Source organism: Simochromis diagramma, unplaced genomic scaffold (assembly GCF_900408965.1).
Source record: "Simochromis diagramma unplaced genomic scaffold, fSimDia1.1 OVJJ01000753.1, whole genome shotgun sequence".
In the NCBI taxonomy this organism is placed as follows: Eukaryota; Metazoa; Chordata; class Actinopteri; order Cichliformes; family Cichlidae; genus Simochromis; species Simochromis diagramma.
This window is the reverse complement of record NW_024387523.1, coordinates 18176647-18194360: the sequence shown is the minus strand read 5'-3', so window position 1 is coordinate 18194360 and position 17714 is coordinate 18176647. Positions and strand designations below refer to the sequence as shown.

Sequence of the window (17714 nt, the reverse complement as noted above, 5' to 3'; positions counted from 1 at the left end):
GTATCGGTATTGTTTTCAGCAATACTGACAGCGTATTCACTTGGTAACAGATCAATATCAAAATGTGGACTATTGCACGCGATAATATCTCACCAGAGGACATTTTGAGTTACATTTTGGATCAGGCAGGGTTCGAACCCCAGACCTTACAGTTATCGTCAGTACACGCGGATCGTGATATTTCGTGCGATGTACAAGAACACCATTGAGGTTACTCAGTAAAATTGACATTTTCAGGCCCAGATTCTCGACTTCGGCAGCCATTAGCTAGTCTAAACTAAAAACAACAACAAAACTCTTTTATAATAAAATATACACGCAGTATATTATGAAGGGAAGGTAAATTGATGACAGCGAATCCCTTTAAATTCGCACTCACGCGTACGTGACCACATACCCCCAGCTATCGGGAGCGTGCGTTTGGCGCACACCCTTCTCTCCTCCCCTAGGGCGGAAGTGGCTGGCTCCATTTCTCCTCCTCAGTCCGATAAGAGCAGCTCGAGAGGAGCTGCAAGCCCAGCAGCACGCGCATGAGAGCGCACAGCTTGTTTTTAATTTGACTTTTTTTTTCTTAAATTCATCCGAGAATAAAAGAAAAACCAGCAGCAGCACATTAAAGGTCCAAACTGTCGCTGTACCGAGTTTCACCTGGTTGTAAGCCACCGTTCCCACCCCCACCCCCATACACCGAGCCGGGGAGAAAACCCTGCGCATTCCTCCACGCAGAGAGCCCGGAGGGAGCGACCAGCAGCAGGGAAAGGTGAGCTGGAAGGGGGCCTCCTCACAAGGTGGGCCGGTGAATTCTCCCACACTGGGGATAGACGCGCTGTCTTGTGGTCTGGCTTTGTTGGAGGCTCGCTGTGGTTGTTGGTGAACCCTCGGTGACCAGAGGCACGCTATGATACCCTTGCTTTGATGAATAATTTAAGCTCTCGCGGTCCAAGGCTCGCGCTGCGACAACCATACGACCGTTGGCCGCCTGAACGGATCCCGACGGTCAGCCACACCGGTCTGAATTTGGAGGCTTAGCGATAACGGAGAAGTAAAGGGAAAAATTTGAGGTAGCTACTCGTCCGGGTGCTGCTTTGTAGCTCTGTCCTGTAGTCATGTTGCCGATCTGGTGGGGGAGGAGAGACCAAGCCCCCCAGCCGACCCAGTATCTTTCCATTTTCGGGTTTATGTTATGAGCTATCCCGAACAGCATCGCACTATTTTTCTCCACGGAAGCACCAGCGTCGTCTGTTGCTGAATGCTGTATTTAAAAGGAGAACTGTCGGTGCTGCTAAAGAGGGAAAAAAACGCCTTACACAACTGATTTAAGTATTCTGATTTTTCATCTGATCTCACAACTGTTTTTGAATAACTTTATGAATAAGTGGCTACCTCCTTGTTTTGTTTTTTGTGGCAAATCTTTCTTCCTTTTTCATTTTTTAAATCGTTGAATCTACCTCAAACACCACATTAACGTGGAGAGATAATTATCTTCTACACACCCCAAACGGGCTGATGTGTCTCCAAATGAATACCTCAGCCTCGTCGTCGCGCATGTTGTAAACTGAGCCCAGTTTTGGTGACGCTGCAGATGGCTTCGTTTCCCGACTCGGACCTGCAGACGTGCCCGCTCTGCAAGGAGCTGTGCGGCTCTTCTGCTCCCATTTCCTCCAGCTCTTCTACCTCATCGTCTTCATCTCACACCTCGTCTTCCTCCAGCCAAACCACCAAGAGGCTCCACGTTCTGCCGTGCCTGCACGCCTTCTGCAGGCAGTGCCTGGAGGGACAGCGCAGTCCCGGGGACCCGCTGAAGCTGCGGTGCCCCACCTGCGACCAGAAGGTGTCCATCTCAGAGGCCGGAGTGGACTCCCTGCCTTCCTCCAATTTCCTCTTCAGCAACCTGCTGGATGTGGTGGTGAGCTCAGAGGAGCAGATCCAGAACAAGAATGGCCACCATCACCACCACCACCACTCCCGGGGAGGTCTGGGTGGAGGCTCCTCTGGCTTCAGTCATCCGTCACGTGGAAGCCTGTTGCACTCGCACCACCTGGGAGAGCCTCAGTGCAGCTCCTGCGACGAGGAGAACCTGGCCACATCCCACTGCCTTGACTGCCAGGAGTACCTGTGTGATAACTGCGTGCGAGCACACCAGCGGGTGCGACTCACCAAAGACCACTTCATCGAGCGCCTGGGAGAGAACCTCCATCTGAGCAGGGTCAACGCTAACAGCAACGCCAGCCAGCCAGGGATGTCCGTGTCCCTCGCCCAGTCCCTGCAGAACAATTTCGCGCTGCTGTCCCTGTTCCAGGATCGCATGAGCTACTGCCAGCACCACGACAGCGAGGTAAGTCCAGCACTGGGGAGGACAAACACTCATTCATAGTACCAGTATGTTCTAGATACTGGCTAGTTTTTAGTCTCAGTATGTAGTATGGAGTTATACTGGGGGCCATATGGCCTTGGATTCAAAGGGAGCTAACTGGCTCTTCACCTAGTTCCCTGGAGATGAACAGGCACGTGTGTTAAGCTGGATTTTCTCTCTCTCTCTCTCTCTCTCTCACACACACACACACACACACACACACACACACACACACACACACACACACACACGCGCGCACGCGCGCGCGCAGAGCCTGTGTCTGTGTGTGTACACAGAGTCTGGTTAATCTGTACCACACCATCCATTCAGGGCAGACAGAGGCCCCTGTAGTAAGTGCACACATGTTTCTCTGACTGTTAGAAGTTCTTGGCTTTGGACATGCTGTGGAGATCTACTTTTGCTCTGGTAATGGGAAAGACAAGTTGGAATTCTCTCCTTGTGCGCTGTGAGATCTGGGCAGAACTACAAAGGCCCGTCAAACAGGAAAACAGCTTTTTCTTGGTAGAGTCATATGGTCAGGAAGAATAACAAATAGCACCAGCAGGAGGTCTTGGAATGTCATTTTTGACCCACTTCTGGTTTCTGTTGAGTTGCTTCCAAATAGTTCTCACCGCATCTTCTAGAAACAAAACGCAGTTTTGCCCGAGCAGGTCAGCAAACCGGTTGATCGAGAGTGGTCAGCAGATGCAGACCAGTGCAGAATATCACCCGGTACATTTACCTGCATTCTAGTAAGTCACTTAATCAAACAGAATAATAGACTGCAAATGTTAACGCAGAGCTAACTTTTTCACATAACCAATAACAGACGTGGGTTGCACATCAATCTTTTAAGTTGCAGCAGCATGTGTAGCCTTGTCCCAGCAGTTAAACGCTGTAGACGCTGCAGGATGCCATTCATTGTTAACAGAACCTTGCAATGACTTAAGGCTCGCTGTGCACACTGAGAATACAACGTTGAGAAATAAAGAAAGGGTTTGACTTTATGAAAATGTGCCCTTTCATGACCAGACGGCTATTTGCTTTGTTCTAAACTGAAGCAAATTGTCATCACCATCAGCCAGAAGGTGATGGTGATGTCTTTTTATCTTTGTTTTTGTCGTCATTTGTTGCTGATTTTTGTTAAATAACAAAAGTAATTGACTTGTTTTATGGTTTGAACTTGCCATGAGACAAGTTTTAACTAATATGGGATTGATGTGATGCAGCTAACATCAGTAAAGGTTATTTGTCAATATCGGTCTATAAGGCCAGTATCGGCCAATAGATTGAAAATGTGACGTCATTCAGGGGTAAAACCGCAAAGGATTCTGGGAACTCATGGCAAGGGGTACTACCGCACGCAGGCTTTCAATTGAAATTGGTTACACAGCGATAAAAAGAAACACAAAATGGCAAGAAGCTGTTGTATTATTAACTGCAATAGCGGTCGCATGACAGCCACGGGAAGCCGACGGGTAAAGAGATCGGTTGTTATCGGATTACGTCGTTGAAGAGAAATTGTTCGAGCCATGTTTCCGAAGTAACAAAGAGGCGACGGATGGCCTGGATTGCAGCCATTCGAAGACCAAATATAACGTCCCAGAACACTTCAGCTCACATGTTGTTAGTCTGCTCCAAGCATTCCCACAAAGGTCAGTGTTTTGTAGTAGTTAATACGTCATTTTTCTTAACATAATTGGTGATATAGGTTACAAGCAAGTCTGGCGCTGAACAGAAATTGTCGCGCTATGCTCCTTTGTTTATTGTGCATAAACGGAGAATTGTCCTGACACAATATTGCGTTTCGCTTCTGTTATTACCATGGTACATTGACAAAAACATATACTTTTATTCACAGGATAAAACAGGTTTTTTGTATCACTAATTGCCCATTACGATTACAGCATACAATATTATTGTCACTGCTACATTTCTGTAACGCGTACCAGAAGGTATTTCCACTACTAATTAATTACCGTTTAGCTCAAAGTTCCCATTAATAAACTGTTAACGAATGTGTATTTATGTCCATTGGTAGCATTTAAGCATAAGAAAAAGAATAAGAATATGAAACCTTGGATAACTAAGGGTCTTGCAAATGCGTGTAAAAAGAAAAATTTATATAGGGATTATATAACACAGAGAACTAAGAATGCGGAAATGAAATATAAAGTTTATAAAAATAAGTTGGTATTAATATTGAGGAAAGCCAAGAAAGACTACTATAATAAACTTTTTCAGGAAAACAAGAATAATATTAAGGGCATTTGGAATATTTTTAAGGAGGTATTGGGTAACAAGAACACACCCTTAGATCGGCCTAATTATTTTATTAAGAATAATCAAGTTGTCGAAGACAAGACTGAAGTAGTAAACGAATTCAATTCCTTTTTTGTAAATGTTGGACCTACTTTAGCAAATTTAATTAGGAAAAATGACGATCCAGAATATGAGGAAGCCTGGAAAGGAGATAATACAATGGTTAATTCCATATTCTTGGCTGATATTACCATAAAAGAAATGGTAGCAATTGTAGAAAATTTTAAAAATAAAAAATCTACTGACTGTGATGGTATAGACATGGTTATAATTAAAAAGACTTTAGATTGTATAAGTATTCCTCTTTGCTATATTTTTAATCTTTCGCTACAATCAGGAGTATTTCCTGATCGAATGAAAGTGGCAAAAGTGATACCCTTATATAAATCAGGAGATAAGCACAGTTTTAACAATTATAGGCCAGTGTCTCTTTTGTCACGGTTTTCAAAAGTGCTTGAAAAACTCTTTGCGCAAAGACTTGATAGTTTTATTGAAAAATATCAACTAATGAATGAAAATCAATTTGGATTTCGTAAAAATAGATCAACAGCATTAGCATTGTTGACTTTCATTGACGATATTTCATCTGCAACCCATAATAATAAATATACAGTGTGGGTATTTGTTGATTTTAAAAAAAGCTTTTGATACGTTACAACATTCTATTTTGATTTCTAAATTGTATAACTATGGTGTGAGAGGAGCGGCATTGAATTGGTTAAGGAGTTATTTAGAAAATAGGTTGCAATATGTACATTATCTCGGCAATACCTCTGAAAGATTGAAGATTGTATGTGGCGTTCCTCATGGTTCAATTTTGGGACCTAAACTTTTATATTTATATATTAATGATATCTGTGACGTATCAAAAAGGTTAAATTCTATTTTATTTGCAGATGACACAAATTTTTATTGCTCTGGAGAGAATTTGAAAGATTTGGTTGAAATTATGACTTCTGAGATGTTAAGATTAAAAAAAATGGTTTGATGTAAATAATTATCTTTGAATCTGACAAAAACGAAATTTATGATATTTGGCAATCGTCTAAAGGAGGATGAAGTCATTATGTCCATTGATGGAGAATTGATTGAAAGAGTTACTGAATTTCGTTTTTTGGGTGTAATAGTAGATGAAAATTTGACGTGGAAATCTCATATTGACTATATTAGAAAGAAGATGGTTAAAAGCATTTATATTTTGGGAAATGTAAGAGATTTATTAGATTATAAAACAATGCGCATTTTATATTTTTCATTGTTTTTCTCATATTTTAGTTACTGTGTTGCAGTTTGGGGGAATACATATGAGAATACTATAAAACCTCTAAACTTATTACAGAAGAAAGTGATACGAATGATTCATAATGTTAAATATAGAGAACATACAAATAAATTATTTATAAAATCAAAATTATTAAAATTATACAGTTAGCTAGGACTACACAAAGATTAATGAGTCCAACGGTTAGGGGTATACGACTGTGGAACTCTCTTCATTATAATTTAAAGAATTGTATAAGTTTACATTGTTTTAAAAAGTGTTACATGCTTAAAACGATAACTCAATATGAAGAATGCGAATGAAATTGGAGTTCATTGAAAATGGATCCATTATAATTTTTTGTTTTTATTTATTTTAATTTTATTTTCTCCTTGTTACTATGTGGAGTGGTATATTCTGATTGTAAATTTGTTGTTTGGTTTGGGTTAGGACCGGAGATAAATGTTAATATTAGTTTGTTCCCTGATTTTTGGTGCCCACTTGTAATATAAGTTGGAATGTAGATAGGGGGCAGGGTTTAATAAGAATATTTTCTTCTTCCTGCTCCTTTTCACACATGGTTGTAGTGCTTTATTGATAGAAAGTGTGGTTGGTTTGTTTGATTTGTTGTACCAAGTGTTAAATAAATAAATAAATGAAAATGAAATGAAAATGGTCTTTCGTTCTACATGGTGCATTTCAAGGCCCTGTACCCATCCGTCGGTAAACTGTACCTGGGCTTGTTGCAGTGACCTGACGTTACTAAACTTCATGAGTGTATGCACTCACTCCAAGAACCGTATAATTAGCGTGGTGAAAGTTGGGCAGCACGCTAACGTATTTTGTCCACTCTGTGTGCTCGTAAGGGTCTAACCCTTTCACTCCTTTGATTTTTTTTTTTTTTTTTTTTTTTTTTTTCCTCGTATCTTTCTTTGACTTTTCATCAAGTCTGTCTTTGTACGGACCGGCATTGTTCTCCTTCATTTTGTACATACCTTTTTTGGGGAGCAAAGAAAAAGCAAGAAGGTATTGGAACCGTAGAATGAACGTTTTGCGGTGGTGCAAATGCTTGCATTTGATGCGGTACTTGGATTGTTTTGCCACGAGTTCCCCGCATGCAATGTGCGAAAGTCACGTGGTCTGTCAATCTCTATAGTTATTGGCCCCTAATTGTGAGTATAAGAACAGAAATGCATTGGGGACTGTTGTTTCCATTGTTTCCAAGATGAACCTTTTTATGAGCAAAACACACACAAATCTACCATCATGTCACACACGAAAAACCCAACTGCAGTTCCTTGATTGGCCACTTGAGGCCAGCTCCAAAAATAAGTCTCTCTTCATAGAGTCTCATGTTAAAATGCATTTGGAGCAAATGTAAACCTGTTTATAGTCTGGCTTAAAACACATGTTTGGTCTCTATGAGTGGTTTAACCCTTAATAACAAATGTAGGAGGGGGGATATTTAGAATTTGCTATGGCTTAAAGTTAGGGGTGTGGCTGTTTTCCCAGTTCTCGGCTTGCCTAATTTGAGCCAATGACCTGCACGTATCAGCTGTATTTGTGCTGTTGGTGCCTTTGGAGCATTAGGGTGGTTAGCCCAGTTTTATTTGCCGGAGGTGATGAAGGCTCCTGTGCTGTGTGTTAGTGTGTCACAGGAAATAAATCCATGACAAGCAGGGAGAAATGGTGGCTGTCACAGATGATTGAAAAAACAGCCTGAAAATGCTCACCCTCTACGTGCTGTGCCTGAGGCCCCCCAGATACCTAAGGGGAAAGCCTGTCATTAGTGCTCAAAAACTTCTCAGGGTGTGTTAAGTGCTCAGCCTTAAAGCACCCACAAGGCGGAGGCTTGTGAAGGGTAAAAAAGAGAACAAACTGCCTTAACCCTCTCTGTTTGAAACAGATGTTAGGAAAGTCAAATGTTGCCATTTAATTTTGCCAACAATAATGTAACAACACAGGTAATGTCTCCCAAGTAAAGTTTTCAGTTTAATGACTTTGCCTTCCCACCATTAGCGCTGTTTAGCTCAGCTTCCTCTTGCTTTACTTTTAGCTGTTTACTGGCGTGAGTGGGGTTCAGTTACCCGGTGTTCGTTAAAATGTGTGAAATTTAAGTAAACAGGGCAGTGTTAAAAACGTAACCCAACTAATCACTAAAGCCCAGTTCAAATTTCCAATTTAAGGGTTTTTTGTTTTGTTTTTTGTTTTAGTTTTTTTTTTATTTTTTTAAGAATAACCCCTACCCCCCCATACCCCCTGTCCGCTGCCAGTAAGTAGGTGGGTTCAGTTTTCCAGTAAGGGCTTCATTTCCCATTCACTTACTCACAGCTTCAGTCCTGGGGGAGGGAATGACACAGGAGCAGGCGAGTCTTTCTTTGCCTACAAGCACTGAGAAAGCTGAGACATTGTCCAGCATCCAGGACTGTGTCTATCATATCTTAAACTTTCATCAACTGCCTAGTCTTTCTGACTGACGGGAGAAACAATTTTAGCTTTTTTATAGTTGGTCATTTTTCATCAAAATCAGTTTCTTGTGTTCTACTAAATCCTGTATACTAGTCTGCCTTCCAGTTTTCACGAAACCCATTTGAAAGACAATTTCTTAGGTTGTCTGAGGTAGGGGATTGGTTTCTTTGCTCCATATTATCATTGCTGATCTATTAAGAGTTGGAAACCTTTTAAGAGTGACAACATGATTTCAATATCTGGCAACAAAGTATCAATAGGAGATAATTTGATGTAATCGCTGAAGTGATAAATTTCACATCTCTTTTTTTTCTGTCATCCAGTTACTGACATTTACGGCTTCACTTGTGCACAGTGAATCAGTATAGCTTCTTCATAAACCACATAGTCTCGTATAGTTCTGGGTATGAGAATGTAAAGGCCTCTTAATACTCTTATACAGCCAAGTTTTAATCAGATGTTTATGTACTGTAATTGTGTGCATCATGGGAGCTAGTTACTGATCACGGGGCTCTATATTTGAATTATCCTTTTAGTATCCTTTATAAATAGACATGTACTAGAGCAATAAAGGTTTTCTGCTTGTCCGTCTGCAGAATATATTCTGACTAGTTGCTCCCTCTCATGTAAATCCAGATATTCATGTTTGTCTGGCGTTCAGCTGGCCATCAGCTGTAGGCTCTGTGTGTATTCAGGTGTAACTCTTAGCAGAAGTCGAGAGGTGTTATGTGCGGCTTTTGCCTGGGCTAGTTCTTCGAGGCTGGCTTGGTCTGCGAGGGCCCTCAAGAGTTTTTCTAGGAGCTGTTCCATCTGAAGAGTTAAGCAAGCCCACTGAGGTACTGTTTTGAGCTGTTCTGAGATTCAAGATGGCCATTAAGAGGCAAAACTTGACTCCAGAAGGACTTTTGATAATATGTGCTGAACTTCCAAACTCCCCCAGAAAACATTCTGAAGCACACTGGTTCAGGCAGTGGTTTGGTTTGGAGAAACACTAAAAGAAATGATGCAGTGCAGTCTGCAGACGTGTAAAGGTTTGGTGTTAATTGTAAGCAGCTGATGCTTCTTATTTCGACTGTTTGTACTGGCAGCTGCTGACGTGCAGTGGGAATCCTGTCTGTTGATACTCTGTGCATGATCAGGTTTTTCAGCCTCTTCAAGCGTTGTAAGGAAAGATGTGATGGTGTTGGAGAGACGTGCTGAAACCCTCACTCATGTTTAACCTCATTAGCTGTAATGGAGAAAGCCACCCCTCTCCCCCTTTAAAGAATCCGTATAATGAATGTTAATTTGCTCTGGTTTGAGTTTTCTTGCCGTTTGCATATTTACCCTACTGGTTTAATCTACAGATGACTCGTTTAAGGTATTTTGGCTACAGCTTGGATTTGATTGATTTCCAATTGGTGGAATTGCCAGTGAAGAGTTGTGGATGGGAGACAAAGCTCTGTAGGCCGTAAAGGAAACTGGCCACACAGTATAAGATGTGATAGACCGGTCCATGCATACTCGCTAAGAATTGTTCACAAAAATCAAAACGGCCTTTTTTGAAATCTGGCAACAAGGGAAATGGCTACAAAAACAACACCACAGTGACGAAAAGCCACAGACTGAGCAGCAGATATATCATCGCCTTGATGTCCACCTTTGTTGTCGCGTTCGCGTTACATATTAATTGCATCACAGGACGCTCGGCTGCATTACTATGATGACGACCACGCACATTATGCATGTGGTACTCGATTGTTATGGAAAAAGAGTCGATCCGAGTAGGTTGTAATTTAAAAGGCGCTTTGTGGCGTTCCAAAAGCATGTGTCCAATAAGGAAGTTGAAGAGCACCTTCTGGTGGATAAACTGTACAACGTCAACTGTCACAACATTGCTGAAGGGTGTTTCCCTCGACTCTTCTTGACTTCTACCGGCTGTTATAAATGACGATACTGATCAATCATCAAATGGCTAATGTTAGCTGGTTTGCACTGCAGATATTCCACATTTCAAGAAAACATGTGGTAATATTAACATTTTATTTAAATTTATTTATCATTTAAAATGTAAAAAAAAAGGGAATATCATTTTATTCATGTTTGCAGGCAGCAGCACTTGTGAGTGTGAGCAAATCAAGAGCACTTTCCATCCTCCTTTTCCAGGTAGCTGCAGGTGCTGATGACACACCGTCTAATTTGAGGTGTGAATCTTCTCAAACAGTGCCAACAGCAGTATCAGGTTGCAATAGTAGTGACTCAGCATTATATCCAGTGACACAGCACTGTCAGCTACGCCTGTAGTTGTAGTGTTCTGGCTGAAAACCTCAAATAAAAGTACAACATGGCTGTTTCACAGCTAAAAGAACGCAATCTTGTTACCAGTCAGGAATGCACTGATATATGAATATTTTCTGCCTGGGATGTCATATCTTGGGTGAAGCTTTTTAACCAGCTCTGCTCTTTCACTGTTACTGCATCAGTAATGTCCATCAACTTTTTGCTCGCAAATGCTGCAGCATGCTGATATTGATTGATTTATGAGAAGAAAAATAAAATGCGAAATGAGGATGTAAAGATTTAAATTTGTGACTTTGTGTATGCTATCCTCTTGTCAAGAAGATGGTGGAGAAACTTGGGTTAATGAACTGTGGTCATCCAGAGTTCTTTTGCTATGGCTGAAGCTTTCTGTGACTTTTATTCTCTTCCTCTAAAAGAAATATAACTTTAAAACTTGAGTTTTAAATTGCTCTTAATGCTTCTGGCTGGAGAGCTGGTATTGCTGCACTATAGACGACGGCCAAGTGAATATGTTGGTCTACTTTAGCAGCATAAATGCCCCTGCTCCTAATCTGGACTGCACAGGGAGTGTCCCACGCTGCGTCTGTGTGTTAGTGTGAAGCAGCAATGGAAAATTGGATTACATCGAAGGAGTGCCCTCTGCTTGCTGTGGTGTCACCCTCCAATACCCAAATACATATGGATCCTGGTCTGAGAGAGGGATAATGGTATGATAATCCCACAGAATGTCACCCTGTGCTTCAAATTAAATTGTTGTCGCCATAGCTACGTGGGTGGTTGTGCACGTGCGTGGTTTTTCAGCAGCACACGCCCAAATAGTCTCGGGGGTTGGTGGAGCAGCCTGAGAGCAGGCACAAAGTGGATGCTGGGCAGTGAGTACCTAAATTGTGCAGCGGTATGAGGATGAGGTGAAGTTGAACTAATTACTTTGACGGTGCTCCCGTATCTGGTCAGGATTTAAAGTCAGTACTGGTGAGGAGCGTTTGTCAGGCTTTTCCAGTTCATCTTGTTATTTGTTAAACTTTACTGAACCATTGTCATGTTCTGCCAAGGAATGTGATCACTTAAAACACATGCATGCTCGGCTCTGTGATCCTGAGCGCTACTCCCCCCTCTCCCAGAGCTCGCTAACACAGAATGTTTGTAAGGAAACCTAACCCAACACTGACGCTGATACAAGGCCAGAGGAATTCCTGTAACTTGAGTTTATACCTCCTGGGTTCTCTTTCTCCCCCCTCTCTCTCACTCACACACACACACCGGGTATTTCCTCTGTCGACTCCTGTCTTTCTCATCAGCACTCTGTTCTGTGTCAGAGACGATGACCATTATAGATGCAGAAAGTCTCCTCGGCGTGATGTAGCAGCTGTTGAGGAGCAAGTGATTTCTTTTCATTACTCCTCAAAGTATCTGTGCGAGTGTGGCAGCAGCATTTTCATCCAAGAGCATCTCCCATCTGTAGGTAGTTATCCTCTGAAGAGGATTTTAGTGTTTCTGTGTGTGTTTCCACACAGCCACCAGAGTTGGATTATATGAAGTTGGACTTCCAGAGTTTTAATGTGCAACATGTGCCTAGTAATTAGAAAGCATTCCTTGTTTCCTGTGTGTTGTGACTGTGTTTCATGTAGGCTAAAGGGAAGTGTGTGTGTGTTGACTTTGAAGTCCATTCGAGGACTTTGGGCCATATAAATTTAATGGATAGAAAGGAAGGCATTTATCACATTCTCTCTGACAACTGGATTTAAAACCCATTCAAAACCTGGAGCCTGCCACTTCCTCCTCCGTGGCTGTGTCCAAATGGGGTTTTAATTGGCCATTATTTGACCTCACTCGGTGGGATTGTGTTGTTAACACATTTGACTTTATTTGGGTAACACTGTACAGCTTCCAGTCATAATTTGTCCACCTCACTTTATTTAGTCTTTAGGCTTTAAGCAGGTGTTTGATGCAGTTGCGGTAGTTTGCATGCTTTGTTGTTACTTTTGGATGTGTTTTCCATGACCTGCTTTTTCTGAAAGATTGCACATTTGTGCAAGTGAAACACTGCGTGATAACACTGAGTTGTTCAACACAAAAGGCAAACCAATCACATTTGCTACTTACTCTGGCTCACATTCCAACATTAAAGGTTTCCTCTTCCAACAAAAGAGAACGTTTATTAATCATTAAGATGTTAAGTGTCCTCCTCCTCCATGCCTCCAAAACAGAAGCAACACTAACATGAAGAAGTAATCTTTGTACTGTACCAACTGGATTTGACCAGTGACTAACGTGCTTTCTTTTTCCAATAAGTTAGAAAAAAGCTGATATACACATTAGTTGTAAAAATTAAGAGAACTTAAGAAAAAACCCCCACAAACATTCAGAATAACACAAGACTTTCTTTCAGTCATTTGAATGTTTCATATTAAGAATATGTGTAGCAGGGAAGCTGTAGCTTTAAAAGAAAATGGAAAAATAAGTCTTAATCCTTCCTTCATAATATTAGTTTTGGGCTAGTCTGTATTAGTATCTTAGCCTTTCATACGTAAGAGTAGCTAATTGCCTGATTTGTGGTGATTGCTAGGGCTTCTTCAGTTTTTGAGTGATGGCTCTGTGCTTGAGGAACATGTGCACCAGTTTTTGATGTAGCTCACACTTCAGGTCTTACTGCCACTTCACTTTGTGACATTATTTGCGGCCTCACTCACAATGAATCTCTCAGCTTTCAGGGCTGATGTTGTGGTGTGTGACAAATCAGATGATGGACGTGAGACCAAAGAAGGGTGACTGCAAAGAAAGGTGGCAACATCAGAGCATAAGTAATGTGCAGAGAGCTGGCTACAGAAGTACAGAAAGTAAATGCTGAATAACAGCTAGGATGGCGGGCTGACTGTGAACATTGTGTTTTTGTAACCAGTGTCAGAATTTATTAAATACGTTGTGAATATTTTCCAGCAAATGAGCTTTCAAGATAACAGTTGAAGCCTTATGTTAAGAAAAAGAGGGGAAGAGGTGGCTGTGACGAGCTGAGGCTCATGGAGCATGTGGGTTGTTTATTAGGCAGAACGCTGCTGCACATTACATCCTATTCATTTAATTCCTCTTTTCTGCCGGCTTGCGTTTCATAATTGTATTGTTGCGATTATTCCTTTTATCTGCCCAGTCTCTGTGTCATTACTTCAGTTTATTTATTTATTTATTTATTTATTTATTTATTTTTAAGCTTCACTGCTCTAGTAAGCGCATCACAATCACTCACATGCTGTCCATGCAAAGGAGGCCAGCTGACTGTGGGTTTGTTTTCCTTCAGCGGGGCTGTCCAATCAGATCGTTGTATTACAGCCACCGCCCTCCGCGTGTCGTATCTGGCAGAGTTTCAAAACATCGGCAGGAGTGTCCGTGTGCATGTTGTGTTCGTGGCAGCGAGCCAACGGGGGTTGCCACAAGAGGGCGGAGCAGCGGCCGGTGGGGGTGGGGGTGAGGTGTTGAGAATGAGGAGAGGAGAGAGAGAGCAATGGTGGGAACAAAGAGGGGAGGGAGAAACTTTGTGAACAAGATATGCAGAGCATTTTCTCAAAAGATAAGAGTAGGTGTTTGTGATTTGCATAGAAGGACCTTTGTCTGCCAGATGGCTTTCCAAGGATTGCTGGGAATGTTAGGATCAGTTATTCCTCAGATTATCCAGCCCGAACATACCAAAGTGGCTTAGTGCTGATGCTGGCTGGTTAGGCTTTCATAAGTGGAGTAACTCTGCTGATCTTCCTCTAGTTTTCTAATTTAACTCCAGCACATGCTGAAGTTGGTTTGCTCACTGAAGGATGACTGAAGCATAAAATCTGCCTGGTGTAACAGCCTGTTTGAAGAAAAAAGGACCTCTGCTGTAGCTGAGACAGCTTTTTTTTTTGCACTTCACATTGTGGCCTCTAAGTCATGTCTTAGTAAAGGAAGGTTTCGTGTGTGTACGTGCACATGCTTAACCTTATGTCCTGACGTCTGCTCCTGCCTGAAGTGTTGCAATGGGGTGTGCTGCAATTCTGGACTGGTAATCAAGTGTTTGGAAGTTTAAAACAGACACACTTTCTAAAAATGATAACAACAGTATTTATTTAGCCTTCTTTTTTTCCCCCCCTTTATGATTGTGTGAAATATATTTATTGCTGAACTTTGTTTTACATAAAAACATCTTTTAAGTGAAGTCCAGTATAACTATCTTTAAAAGCAGTGTTTGAAGTTTTGTTGTTTTCTTCAAAAAAGAGATGAGCAGTCTGAGTATAGTAATTACATAAAGTGAGTTACTTAATTACTTGGTTACTTGAAGCTTTATTTTTTCCACTGGTGAATAAAACTGCCTTTCACAAATTCACACTGACATGTGACATCAGCTTCTAGGAATTTTCCTTTTCGCTCTGACCTTTTTTGTGTCTTTGTGTTGACAGGCAGTTAAAGAAAAGAGCACAGAGACCTGAGGCGATGACACAGATTAACAGAAGGTCTCTATTTAAATGATTCAAGCAAGTCCTGTTGTACTCATGTGTCACTTTTTGAACTTTGGAAACCATTTCCATTTAAAAGATGTTTTAAATGAATTCAACTTTAAACAGATTGATTCTGGGTTAAAATGTTCATGAGTTTTCTCACAGAGCTCTTACACACTGTTGGTGGAAAAATAAAATACAGGAGGAAACGCGTTTGGATCATAGCTGTTTTTTAAAATTATGAAATTAAAGTGTAAACTTGCTAAATCTTGCTGGTTTCAGCTTACTTCTATTTACTTCAGTTGAGTTTAAAATGATAGTGTTTGTACAAATTAGAGGAGGCTGCACATGCGGACATGCAGTTGCTAGCAGGGCTGTGAGTCGGCCTTCTAGATGCTGGAGCTGCTTACTGTCAACAACACTGGAGACAACCATCTTCTGCTTGTGCTGCTGTTGATCATTGAGTCGGCTTTGGAGGAGACGAGGTTCTGATATACAAAGTGTCTACATAGACCGTCACCCTTTGTAGACAAATACCTACAAATTTCAGCTGTCAGACATAAGTGCTTTGTAGGGGCTGACAGAAATATGGTTGCCAGGTCTGAAAATTGCTTAGTTTTTTGTGCAATTTAATAAATTCTTAAAAATTTTTTCCTTTTCAAATCTCAATCTAGTTTAAAGGTCGTGTTAACAAGAGTCTCTTACCTGGTAACAAGCTGAATTAAGCCGTAAGTTTACAGATATCCAAGTGTCTCTGCCCGGCAATCTTGGCAGCAGGAAAAACTCAGGTTTTTTTTTCTTGTGTTGGTTTGTGGATAAAGCGTGTTGCGGGCTGGTCAAATGATGTGATGGTAACCTGTTTATTGACACTACTATGCTTTGTAGAAGTAATCCAGCAGGTTAACGTCTATTCATTGTCTGGTACCAGTGGGCAGCTGTAGAAATTCACTGCTGCAATGCGTGCGCGATTAGTTTTTTGTTTTGTTTTTTGAGCAAACTTGTTTTCAGTTTCCCAAGCAGCCCTGTTTCTGTGGCACCACTGTGTGACATTACATGGCCCTCGTCCCTTCCCCCCACTCGGCTGTGCACGCAGGGAGCGCATGCTGCATGCAGTGATTTTTTTTTTTTTTTTTTTTTTTTTTTTTTTTTTTAAATTGGCTATTGAAGTTTGTGGCCCCCCATTCCCAGTGCATTGCATGGTGGGAAAGGGGAAACAGGATTGATCCTGCTGCTGTGTGAATACAAATATGGGGAACTTGCAGCCATTGTGCATCGCTGTTATTTCCCTCAGGAGTTAACCTTTTTGCTTTGTGACGGTGCTGCGGCGTGAAACTATTGGCATTTATTTAAAAAAAACAAAAATGCAACACAACGTCAGATTCGGGTGAAAATGCACACCCTAACTCATCAGTGTATTAATCAATTCATGATTTTGAGGTTACAAAGATCAATGCTAAATTTTTTTTTATGTATTTATTTTTGTCATTGAATCAGTTTCTGTTTACTCCTCTTCCTCTCCAGCTTCTCCTCTTTGTTTTTAGTTTTATAATTTTAAGATTTAGGATGCCTACATTTCATACAGCAATAATAATAATAATGGATTGCATTTATAAAGCGCTTTGAGGGTCTCGAAAAGCGCTTTACAATTCCACTATTCATTCACTCTCACATTCACACACTGGTGGAGGCAAGCTACAGGTGTAACCACAGCTGCCCTGGGGCAGACTGACAGAGGCGAGGCTGCCATATTGCGCCATCGGCCCCTCTGGCCATCACCAGTAGGCGACAGGTGAAGTGCCTTGCCCAAGGACACAACGACCGAGACTGTCCAAGCTCGAACCGGCAACCTTTCGATTACAAGACGAACTGCCAACTCTTTGAGCCACGATTGCCTCTGTTGCTGTTAGCAATACTAACAGCTAAAATTGAAGTTCACAACACTGAACAATGATTTTTGGGGCAAATTTCAGGAGTCAGACCTCCTGTTTGAACAACATTAAAGTGGTAAACATAGGTTATCATAAATGTTAAAAAGTTAAAGTTGTCTAATGATTAAATGGCTAATATTAACGCGTATTGATGTTAGTCGTTTTGCTATTATGAATTACCCAATAATGTATCTTTTGCACTACATCACACAACTGAAAAATAGTATTTATAATGATGTGTTAGCTAAGGTGTTTACCATTTTCATGAAATTTAACATTCTCATTACAGCACAAGGCTTTTGTGAACTGTGTGGAGCCGAATGCAGAAGAACCAAGAAGGTATAGGAGCAAAATAACATTCAAGCAATAAAAGTGTGCAAAGATCCAGCAGTCTGGACGTGATTGGTACTTGACCCTCTGTGTCACCATGGCTTTTGGATGTAGACGAGCAGAATGTCCCTCTGCCTGAAGCCTTTGCTCGTGCCACACATTAGTGTGTAATAAATAATGTTGGTGAGTCTGCTCTGCCTCGAGGCCTCCCCTCCAGGCTGTTCTCTGTGGAATTTACAACTTTGATGGCATTAACCACATTTCACATCTTTTCATGTTGTTGTTCTCATTTCTTCATGGCAAGCACATGGTGC

At 41.4% G+C, this 17714-nt stretch overlaps 1 protein-coding gene across 1 annotated transcript in view; it reads left to right on the top strand.

The window, feature by feature from the left end:
- The first annotated feature begins 206 nt into the window (after positions 1-206).
- Positions 207-17714, top strand: part of trim71 (tripartite motif containing 71, E3 ubiquitin protein ligase) — a 38997-nt gene continuing 21489 nt past the window's right edge. Inside the window, exon 1 of the mRNA XM_040020218.1 lies at positions 207-2335. Coding sequence (XP_039876152.1) covers positions 1583-2335 — 753 coding nt within the window. The 5' untranslated portion in view covers positions 207-1582. The remainder of the gene's footprint in view (positions 2336-17714) is intronic.